Below are 12,410 nucleotides of genomic sequence, written 5' to 3' on the forward strand. Positions count from 1 at the left end.
TACTAAGGTTCCTCTGTTACAGTGTAGGAACTGGGCATGTATGTTGTTTGCAGGTCTTACTGTAGAAGCTTTCTACGTAGCAAGCCCGGCTGTGAAGCCCAAGTTACAGTGTAGGAACTGGGCATGTATGTTGTTTGCAGGTCTTACTGTAGAAGCTTTCTACGTAGCAAGCCCGGCTGTGAAGCCCAAGTTACAGTGTAGGAACTGGGCATGTATGTTGTTTGTAGGTCTTACTGTAGAAGCTTTCTACGTAGCAAGCATGGCTGTGAAGCCCAAAGTTACTGTGCAGGAACTGGTTATTGGTTCTTCAGGTTGGGATCGATGGGTTGTCGTCATTTGTTTGACCCTAACAACATCGAAGCCCAGGTTTTCGAGACCTTCTGAAATGTCCTGAGCAGGGGTATTGAAGGGGAGGTGTTGGATTACTGCCTTAATAGGCTTCTGGGATTTTGGGAAGAACGAATAATAGGCTAGGTTATTGTTGGTGAAATGTGACTTGATGGCTTCCAAATCCTCCACGCCTTTCGTAACGACTCTGGTTCTGTTTCTTGTGCTACGGAACTCGAAGTCATCCTTGACCATGTTTTTTAGTTTCTTTTGCAGCTGTATGAGATTCGTGGATGATGTCAATATTATTGGAGGCGGCCTACCTGCTTTGCCAGAGACTGCCTCCTCGGGTGTGGCAGCCTCTGCACTAGTGCTGTCAGTCTCCAGTGATGTTTTCAGGGGGGCCACAAAGTTGTGGGTGGCAACCTCTTTAGGGGATGTGATTTCAGTGGCTGCCAATTTTTCTTTTGAGGTCGGGGCGGCATCACTGGTACCATGCCGCTTGCACCACCGGACTTCTTTGAAGCCGTCCTCCTGGGTTGAAGGGGATTTAGTTTCCTCAGACTGAGAAGTTTGACTGCTCGCCTTCTGCGCGGCCTTTAACTTCAGTAAGGCGACTGTGTATGTGCCATACATGGCACTAAACAGGGTCTTCCCTGTTAGGACCTGGCAGTAGTTCTGGCCGTTTTCGTCCGCCTCGCTGACGATGGATGACCACTTTTCACTGCCACCCACCTAAGCTGGAGTGCACCCTGCCACATCCTCAATGTTGTGGAGTACTTGAAGGAGCTGTTTCAGCTGTGCATCTGTATCAGGAAACTCGCCTACCAGCTGCTGGTACTGTGATTTTAGTGTCTAAAGCTTTGTGGTTCAATGTACCCGGTATCCCGGCAATGGGATGGCAGCCATATTTGGCACCTCTGTTCTTGTCTCGTGTTCACTCACTTCAGTTTTTGAAGAATCACTATCAACAATGAATATAAACAGTAATCCAATGTTACAGACTCTACTCTTCACTGTTCAGCTACAATTTATGTGAACACACACCTAACTGCCAATAATCTCGGGCCACAGTCTCACACACACACATAAGAAGTGGATAAACACTTGAACTAATGAATCAACGACGAATGTTACGTTTTTTTTGTGGGGCATCCTCTCTGACGAGAGGATGGGTCTGTCTTTTTTACGTGCTACTGGCTCTTTCCAGCACAGTCTTTCTTGGGTCCGAGTCCCTTGGAAGTCGCAACCGTATTTTACTGTCTCAGATTTGAGACTTCCCTTTTCGTCGCCTCCTACGACTCGCAGGGTCACGGTGGTTGTATTCGACCCCGCCTCCACACAGGTGTCTGTCTCCGGTTTCGGTTTCTCAATATATAGCCTCAATACGAGCCCCACAGAGAACACTGCTTCCAACAGTTCCTGCATTTGTGTATTCGTTGCCATGGAAGCATGTTTACAGAACTGTTGCTTAGCAATGGCTGGCTGTTTAACTTGCAATAGCCTAGCAACAGATGTTTCTTCTCACTCCACAATTCAGGCTTTCAGCCATGATGTCACAATATCATAAAACATCAAACAAAAGATAAAAAGAATGTCTTCTGAAAATGGCAGCAAGACCATTTTGTAATATTTCTAACAGATCTCAACAGGTGGGGCGGCGGTGGCAGAGGAGAGGCAATATATCACAACAGTTTATGTGAACAGAGTGCAAAACAGCACATCCTGCCTGAATGAGGCTCTTGCCCTGTACAGCAGGAGATACAGAACATAGCAATGTGTGATAAAATCTGTTTCTGAGAACAGAACCACTCACATGGAAATAATCTTGATAAAACATGCAATCCTTTCAAAGACAACTACGTAAACTTTGTCAAGTACCAACACAGAATGGAATTACAAATACATACAAGGGGGTTACCTCTAGGTACTATTCTAGCACTTTCTCAGGACAACTGAGGAAACAAAAACACAAGAAACTTCAACCAGGACAGCCAGAGATCCAGCAACGATTCCAAACTCTATCTCCCAAATACAAGTACACTTTGTTATCCCTACATTGGTCTGCTTTAGTCTTATGGAATACACCGAATAATTCATTTTTCTTTCACAGAGCAATACTATAAAATCCAGTCACTGAAAGTAGCTGCTATTATAACGAATTAAGCAAAAAACTAAATTTAAACCTTTTGATTACACGTCCTGATCCAATTCCTCTCATTCCTTTTGCATCACCTGTCAAGACTTTCAGGAAGTTTGTGGAATTCACAGCCTACAAAGCAGAGAAGAAACATATTGGAAAAACACATGCCACATGTAGTCTCTGATGAGCATGCATGAGTACTGCAAAATATAAGACTGCTTTTCAATGTTTGTAAATATACAGGTTCTGTGTACAAATATTAACAAATTTGTTTTATCATAACAATGCATATATTTTTTACAGCACTGGAACTGTATTGAACTGGGTCTCGACAGGGTTCAATGGAGGGATTTTGTAATTACGAGAATGAAACCTTCAGGGTCCATAAAAACAAGGAATATTTCGATAAATAATATATCAAATACTCAAGAGACCCCCCATACCAGGGTGCCATAAATGTAATTTCACATTTGCTACGGCATATGAGTTAACAAAGACAAGTGTTAAGTATGTTTCTAGCCTTAGTCTAAATGTATTAAAAATGTCATAAACAAGTAATTATTACTGTAGTTCCCTGACCTTCATACAGTGGAACCTCTCTTAACGAGCATAATTCATTTCAGAAGCTTACTTGTAAGGCGAAACACTCGTTAAGTGAAACAATTTTTCCCATATAAATTAATGCAAAATACGATAATACATTCCATGCCGAAAAAATACTCAAAAAAATTTATGTATAACGTTTATTCAAAGAAAATTATATATACACTGTTAAGGAGCGTGAATCATCTCTTGTCACTCGTTATGCGAAACATCGCTCATTAAGCAAGTCATTTTTTTACAATTTGCTTTGCTCGTTATGCGAATTACTTGTTATGAGAGGTGCTCGTTAAGCGAGGTTCCACTCTATTTAACATTCAAGGTTCTAATTACTAAATATATATAAAAAGCAAATTCCATGGCTTCAGTCTGCAAGCATACTATACTGACAGAGCGACCGCTGCTTGTCGGCGAAGTTAGTTCCAACTTTAGTGGATAGAGGGTGCCACGTGGTCAGAGCAACAAATCCCCACAGCCGTTAATTTCAGTTTTCTATCCTGGAGCCGCTATTTCCTTGAAATAGCTCCTCCATTAAATTCACAAGGCTGAGCAGACGCGTTCCAGGAATACTACTTCTCAAAAAATCTGGTAAAGCCGGGAACCGAACCTGGGACATCAGGATCTGTATATCACACAACAATATTTGTCTGAAACACAATCTGAGACTATGGGCAACTGGGAATTGAAGTAACAATACGAAGCAGTTGAATTTTTGTCATTTCCTCCTAGGAACTTAATTCCTTTCAAGCAATTGCTGAACGTAATTTTGTTGATGCCAAAGTTGGATGCATATCAGTTTTAATGGAATGGTAAAGATTACATTATTAACTTTGATAGGAGACTGAGCATAAGTATTTCCTGAACCCATGTGCAAAATGTAAGTTTATGTGGTCATAATAATTGTTTTTGATTTAGAAACAGGTATGTTCCAGGAACAAACCACCCATCAGAGTCTGCGTGAACAATTACACAGTGCTGATCAGCACTTCCCTTCTTCACAGCAGCACATGCTTTATGATAGTGCTGACACGTCTGACCAAGAATAACACGTTTCTTTTTTAGCCCAATGCATCATTTTACTTTATTTCTCTGAAGCTGTTGGCCCTCCATGCTGTAATACAATTTCTTTCCACTAAGAACAGCCTCTTACTATTTTTACAGTTTTAGTTTATAATAAACTTCCTTCAGCTTTTTTTTAAAAACTGTCTCCACTTCTTTGATAGCTGCTAATACATTTTTTAATGTCACAACTTTTACTCGTTGTATTTGTGTGATGACAGATGGCTTTTGGATTTACTGAACACTTATACAGCTCGTGACTACACATCACATATGACTATCATACAAAGACTAGTGTTCTCAGTCATGCTGATTGGTAGTGGCTTCCAATGGTGGAAGTTCCTTTGCTTCTGGGCTCATATCCTTGCCAACCAAATACCCAAACCATTGGCTTCAGCCATTACTCCCTTCAGCTGCTAGCTGCCAAGCTGGACTGACTTCCAACTGCCAACCTCAAACTTCAGCTGCCAATTCTCGACCAACTTACGAGCAGGACTAACTGGCTTCCAATTGCCAAAACAAACTCAAAACTCCATACTGACCCATGTATCATCAGCATGGACCACATAGAAAACACCACTTCCAACAGTTCCTTCACTGCTGCATGCACACATTGCTTAGTGATGGCTCTGGTATTGCTGTGTTTTTATAAAGCTGTTGCTTAGCAATGGTTCTTTCACTGGTCCCTTATTCTGTCAGGCCTCATATCAAATTATACCGCATTCTGATTTTCCAGCAGCAGCAGCATGTTTTGCTACATTTTCAATTGGGCATTTCATATTCCTACTAGACTCTTCAGGGCATGTGGTAGCATAGTGGTTGAGGGGCTATACTACAAGCCAGAAGGTCACGGGTTCAAATACCGATGAGATCATTGGATTTTTTCAGTTGACCTAATCCTTCCAGCCGCACTAGGCCCTGGGGATTACTCAGCCTCTAACACAAAATGAGTACCAGGAATTAATTAAATAATTTTCCTGGGGAGTAAAGCATGGCTGGCGTGTAAGGCGGACAACCTTACCGCCATCTTTGAGCCAACTGTCTAGATAGTGCGGGACCCTCAACGTCTCACAACCCTATGGGCTTTCATGGCCTGGTACAGGGATAGCTTTACTTTTTTTTTTACTAGACTCTTCATGACTGAAAAACTGTATAACTTGTTAACAATATCTTGGCCTTCAATGTGAACAGTATGCCTCGCTGGCAGGTCCCCATGCTCCTATTCAATGTGTTGAGTAACTAAAGTTTGTGTTACTTCAAAAGAAATTACACATGCCTCTTTGAACACATAATGTATAAATCAGTGACTACATCCATGAGTTCGAGTCTGGTGGGGCAAGAATTTTCACTTCTCAATGTCGTCCAGCCCAGCTCTGGGGTTCAAACAAACTACTATACAATGGGTACCAGGGGCTTTCTCCTCGGGCGTAAAGCCCCCAGGGTGTGAATCTGACCACTCGCCTCGAACTAGTGCCAAGGTCAAGATGATGTCGATCTATACATCCACTCCCTATACACCTTTATGGTGTAGTCTTTAATTAATTAGCATAGGGACTCTACCTTTTTGCCTTTTACATCTATTTAAACAAACAATTGTGGCTAAAAGTTGGAGGCAGTAGTTTTAATTTTTGTCCAGAAGTAGATATGTTTAAATTATGTATGCAAATACAATCCCAAACAATAAATTGGGATTAGCTCTATCTAACAGAACCAAATGGGCACATACTCCCCACCGATGGACAGGAACAGATTCAGCTCCTGAATTATCATGTTCTTGTTTTTAGAATAACACACAGACAAAGTCCAGGAAACTAACAACACCAAATGAGCTTTTTTAGTCTTTAGTCTTGAAGAGCCTGTATATCACAGAAAATTAAAAATACAATCATTATGATGAGAAAACCACTTTACCTCTCCAGTGTAATCCTTCAGCACTCCTTTGTACACATCTGATCCATTAGGTTGATTGACTATTATTCCTCTTGTTGGATTCCTACACAAACATAAAACATTAACACTGTTTACATTTACTTTCATTCAAAAATAAAGAATCATCTCTTACAATCATGCAAGAAAAGTGTGCAATAAATCACATGAAATTTAATTATTTCTGGACAGACATCTGACAACTACAGCATATCTCTTATCTCGCACATACATATCCACAGAATATCATTATGTTTCATAAACTATAATATGTAATTAGAATTTCATTACTATTACCACCACGCACACATGCAGTTTATCAAGTTCTGCACTTGTGAAGTGCTAGATGTACCTATGAAGTACATTTCATAATGATACGAGAGTCGTACTGAAAGTCATGAGCAACAATTTTTTGTAAAGTAACATGCTTTATTATTGACCAACCAAATACACCACCTCAATCTACAGACCTTTCTTTATTTTTCCACATAATCGCCACTTCTTTGTACACATTTCTCCCAGCGTTCTGGGAGTTTGAAAATTCCCCTTCTGTAAAATTCCGTTCCAGCCATCCGAAGACACTGACGCACTGCTTTCTGAATTGTCTCCCTTTTCTCAAAATGTTGTCCACGCAGCTGATCCTTCACAAATCCGAAAAGATGGTAATCGGAGGGTGCCAAATCAGGGCTAGATGAGGGGCGTGGAAGAACTTCCCACCCCATCTTTGCAATTGCTTCCAGTGTGATCTTTGTGGTCTTCGGTCAATAACCGTGGGACCCAACGAGCACAAACTTCCTATAGCCCAAGCTTTCAATCATCTCCTGTACTGCACTGTGCCCTATTCCAAGTTTTCGGGCTATTGTGTCCACAGTCACATGTCTGTCATCTTGAATGATCTCATCCGCTCTTTCCTTGTTGCATTCAGTTGAGGCTGTTCGAGGACGACCGCTCCGAGTCTCATCTTCAAGGCTGGTGTTCCCATCTTTAAAATGTTTCACCAATCTTCGAACACTGCTCACACCCATGCACACTGAATTCAGAAAGCAGTGCGTCAGTCTCTTCGGATGGCTGGAATGGAATTTTACAGAAGGGGAATTTTCAAACTCCCAGAACGCTGGGAGAAATGTGTACAAAGAAGTGGCAATTATGTGGAAAAATAAAGAAAGGTCTGTAGATCGAGGTGGTGTATTTGGTTGGTCAATAATAAAGCATGTTACTTTACAAAAAATTGTTGCTCATGACTTTCAGTACGACCTACGTACAATAACAGACAGGAATCCAAACATTCAAATGTTTGCTACTGACTATGCCCCCCCCCCAAGCTGTTAAATTGGCAATATTCTTTGAAATATTCTCACACTGATGTACAAATATGCAAATTTCAACATGGCCATAGTTGCCAGATGTTCAATTCTGACTGCACATAATCCTCTGTGTAGGTTAACTGATCTTAAGCCCTAATCTCCTAACATTTCTACATAAATATAACATATGATACAGGTTCTACTGAAATCTCCATCCTGTCCGTGCCCCCTATCCCATCAACTTCTTAATGCCTGAAGTATCTTTGCAAAACCTGGTATCTATATCATGGTAACTGAGGCCATCTCGGTGGTATAGTGCATAAATGCAGCCTATCAGTCTGTGTGTCAGTACTTGTATCCTCCCTCAGTCAACTGTATCCATCCTTTCTTTTCTAGGCAAAAGTCCGGTAAACACATTCCCATGGCCACAGATACATTCAACAATCGAAGAACTGAAGGACATACAATTTTCTGTGCAGTCAGTGTCTTACCAAAGGACTGTGTGGGTCTATTTCTGTATGCCCCTATCACTGCTACGTAACAACTCAGTAAAGATGTTCCCGCAACAACAAAGAATTGCTGGAGGAGTCATTTTCTATGAAGTCCATGCCATGTCAAAGGAAATCGGGCAACCAGTTCTTCCCAGAACTTCTTGTTTGTATTTACAGTAAATGTCTTTATTAACTAAAAATGTAATAAAATAGGAGGTATGAACATGGGAGACCTAATGGAGCAAGTGTGTTCCTTTCATATTCCTTCATTTCTGTAAACAGCATATGGTACTAATTTCAAATTAATGGTTAACAGGTACACCAAATAGATTCATAATTGTGTGGTATGCAGAAAATACAGTATTTCTGGGGCCAACATGTGGCAACAGAAAAGGATAACAATCATCATTACTACTATGATAGAATGTCTAAAATTCAGAAAACTCAGAATCCCGGAATCACAGAATTATCAGGGGCATGCATCACTAAGAAATATCATGATAAAACGTGTAACTGCGGCAACAGCCATGCCCAAAACAGCTGGAGTACTGTTTAGCTCAGTATTGTCATCAATCCACAAGGCAATACAGTATATGAAAAGCCTGTGAGCTAGCAAAAGTCCATGACAAGGGAACCTGCAACCTAGCAACGGAACCTGTGATGATACAGTACCAGAGAAGCAAAGCAAGAATGGTCTAACAGACTGTCAGAGATTGTGATACAGTCACAGACAAGAATATTCTATGAAGAAAGCAGTCTTCTGGGATTTGGCACCGTGTATATGTGGTGTCAACCGACGTTTCGGAGGAACGTATCGCCTCCATATTCAGGATAGAAGAAAAAGTATAAGAAATCTGCAAGCGACAAGACCGTGAGAACGGTCTCATGGTCTTGTCGCTTGCAGATTTCTTATACTTTTTCTTCTATCCTGAATATGGAGGCGATACGTTCCTCCGAAACGTCGGTTGACACCACATATACACGGTGCCAAATCCCAGAAGACTGCTTTCTTCATAGTCACCGCCGTGAAAGCCTCAAATCTTACAAGAATATTCTATACCACTTAGAATCCAGTTCCAACCTGAACCCATGATGTAGTCACTATAAAGTGACACCAGTGTCAGAAGTGGGATTGTTGGACTGTCAACTGTAAGTGGAATAATGAACCTTCGGGTTCCATAAAATGCTGGGAAATTCTTGAGTAGCTGCACAATTCGTGGTTCGTGCAGAAGGGCCCAGCTCCATGAGTAAGTAACTACGTAAGTGGAATAAATGGGACAACTGATCACGGATTGACTTGAATGTCTGTTAAACGTGTTTGGACAGATAAAAGATGAAATGAGGGATGACCAAGAGCATATGGGGGCTGCCATAAGTGCCAATAAAGAAATGATAGATGCTGATCAGGTACAGGTAAAGGCCAAAATGAGGGCCAGCCAAGAAAATATGGAGGCCACTATAACAGCCACTCAAGAAAAAATGAAGGCCACCATAAACATTGGTTAAGAAAATGTTTCGGCCATAATAATTGTCAACTGCTCTGTCCAGATCAAATTTAAAGAAACAATTCACAAGCTGGTTTTAGGCATTCTGGCATCTGTTGACCAGTGGACCCATACCCTCTGTAAGGAATTTGACAGCGAGATAAAAGGGACACAACTAGACACAGAAGTGACAAATATGCTGGCAGAAGGCACACGCTGGGAGCACAAGACAAAACAGGCAGATGTTGAAGTCCAACCTTATATGAAGCATGCCCTGGCTGCTTTACCCCCTGCGAAAGAGGCCCCTGGTACCAATTGGATAGGAGTGGGGAATGGAGGTGTGCATTCTTAATTCATTAAAGACTGGCGATTTAAATATTAAAATCACCCTGGGGACCGGCATTATTAAACCTACGATCCTAACTTGTGCACTGTTCACTTTAAAAATTAATATAAAATCTCCTAATTAATTTTATGAACTAAAATTTCTGGAGAACACTTACCAATGCTGCTAGAAGTGCTTTGAGAGTGTGGTATTTCTGGAAACATTCCCCTTTGTGAAGTGGCATTACACACTTGCAAATGTAGTCATAGTCCTTTTTTTGTGAACTGCGCAAACACGGCATTGCCTAGAAGGATGCTTCCCCTTGGAATGTTCACGCTTCACAATTTTCATGAGGGTATGTTTCCGCATATCACCCGAGAGTCACCCAGGGGGGTCCACATGAGGACTGCGTGGGGTGGGAGTTGATGGGCCTGGTCGCACTAAGTGTGTGTCTGACTCTGGTTCTGCCGCCACCATCTGGTCTGTAGCCCAGGCCTTTGCCACATTCATCAGATATGCTTTGTATTTCAATTTTGAATCAGGGTTTAGACTTTTGTGATTTTTTGGTGTCCCCACAATAGTCCTACCCGCATTTTCATCGGAGCTACTGTCACTTTTACTGTCTGAGTCACCATCACTATGCGTCTCACAAGGCACGTAAGCTAGCTCATTGGAGATGAATTTGTCCTTGATCCATACTCCACCACTAACTACTGGCTGATACACAACTTGAAGACAGGCAAAGCATTTTCCTTTACTGGGGGTTAAGAAAATAGCTAGGTCATGTTACTGAATACTAAGCAAACATTCTCGAGGTTTATTGCTCAGTAGCTATTGAACTGCATGGCAAAAGTGCAAGGTATAGTGTGTTGCAACCTAACGTGTCCTAAAATCATGATATCAGGCGACCGGTCCCCCACGTTTAAAAGCGAAAAGCATGATATCATGCAACTGGTTTTCAATGTGTTAACCTCAGCATTAGATGGAGGTGAGTGGTCACCTTCACACCCTGTCAACTTTAACCTCAGAGAAAGAGCCCTTGGTGCATACCACACAGGATGCTGTGTAGCCCTAGGCCCCATAACTGGTCTAGACAATGCGGATAAGAGAAAAATCTCTGGATCCTGCCAGGAATAAAACCTTATTCCCTCGTCTTCCTGTTAGTAGCCTAGTCACTATATCAACTGAGCTATCTGAGCTCTGGATACATATAAATGTGAAAGATGTTTCTTCATACGCAATGAAGTATCACTGGGACACAGAAATACAGAGTTACATGGTTGGTATCAATACCAATGCTCATAGCACTTACTGGACTATCGCCACAACAGTGTGTCAGGGAAGGTGCAAACAAAACTGGAAACAACTTGTGCTGTCTGAAAGTATGCCAAGGTAATAAAATCATCAAGTTCTAAGATACCTACATTTCATTATATGCTATATCATCATACATCATGACAATAATATTTTCATCCGGAATACCATTCTTGTGAAGGATTTGATAGGCATGGCAAACATCAGCCTGAAAACAAAATTCAACAAACTAAGTAAAGAAGCTTATATACAATGAGAATTCTTATTATGAGCTTCAGTCATAAATATACCAAACTGTAGCTTCAATAAAGTATTTCACCACCAAACTATGATTTATGACATCTGTATGTGAGTATGGCACCCATTAACAACAAATCAGAAGTTGTGGGTTGTACATTCATTACATCTTGGGCATGGTCATCTTACAAATCTCTGGCCTGTATGAAAGAGGGAAGACAAAAAAAGTAGAGAAAAGACAGTGAATTCAGACACTGATAGCAGAAGGAACAGCAGTGACTGTGTATCTATGGGTAAGCATGGTTTCACTTACAGGGATACATAAATATGCAAAATAATCGCTATCACAGATCACAGAATCCACATCTAACCAATGGAGTCCCACTCCATCCAGTAAAAGTTGGTGTCTGATGTGCTGTAGGTGCAAGGAGGATTGTTGTACCTGTGTTTTTTAATGAAACAATTAATTGTGTAGGATATCTGATATCTAGGTGTAGAGGGACAGCATTTCCAACACCTCCTCTGATCTGTGAATTGTAACTACTTCATTCCTAATGTTTCTGACCATAAAGCCAATCATCGGAAAAATTCATATGCACTTTACAGCTGTCAGTACACTGGTCACCGTGAAGCACAGAGCTGCGGAACCAGCCAACAAAATAAAAATTCTCCTTGTATATAGAATAAGTAAGTATGCTCAACTCATGTTCATTAAGATCACATGAAATCCTTCCAGGAAACTAGGCAACAGCACCATAAACAAAACTACAATATGTAAAAGCATACCAATATAGAACAACAAATATGAACATGACCAACAAGTCCTCCAGAGAATGTCTAAAAGCATAAGTACACACACAAAGAAATTACTATAAAAACAAGTAACACAACTGCATCCTCACAATATATTCTTAATTTTTCTGGATATATCACCAAAACAACAGGATAACATGAGGCCACTGACATTAACAATGCATACTCACACAATATTCAACATTATACCAAACAATAAAAAATTTGAAACACCTCCTTTTCACCCAACATAACAAACAAGCACCCATTAGCACCAAAAATGTGCACTCATATTACACACATGTCCACATACATGGCAAAGCTTGAAAGTGTATCATACATATATGCACCATTCCCCCCTACTCCATTCCAAACATAAAAAACACCTAATAGGATTCTTTTAGAAAA

General features: G+C 40.9%; 1 protein-coding gene across 3 annotated transcripts in view; it reads right to left on the minus strand.

The window, feature by feature from the left end:
- Positions 1 to 12,410, minus strand: part of LOC111866360 (legumain) — a 48,593-nt gene that overhangs the window by 25,513 nt on the left and 10,670 nt on the right. For all 3 annotated transcript variants that reach the window (XR_002843128.2, XR_002843127.2, XM_023855228.2), the window contains exons 3-5: positions 11,084 to 11,181; positions 6,041 to 6,122; positions 2,514 to 2,599 (exon numbers count right to left, since the gene is read on the minus strand). Coding sequence is in view for 1 of the 3 variants with exons in the window: in XM_023855228.2 (XP_023710996.1) it covers positions 2,514 to 2,599; positions 6,041 to 6,122; positions 11,084 to 11,181 (266 nt within the window). In the remaining 2 variants the exon portion in view is untranslated. The remainder of the gene's footprint in view (positions 1 to 2,513; positions 2,600 to 6,040; positions 6,123 to 11,083; positions 11,182 to 12,410) is intronic.

The sequence above is a fragment of the Cryptotermes secundus genome, unplaced genomic scaffold (genome assembly GCF_002891405.2).
Source record: "Cryptotermes secundus unplaced genomic scaffold, Csec_1.0 scaffold497, whole genome shotgun sequence".
In the NCBI taxonomy this organism is placed as follows: Eukaryota; Metazoa; Arthropoda; class Insecta; order Blattodea; family Kalotermitidae; genus Cryptotermes; species Cryptotermes secundus.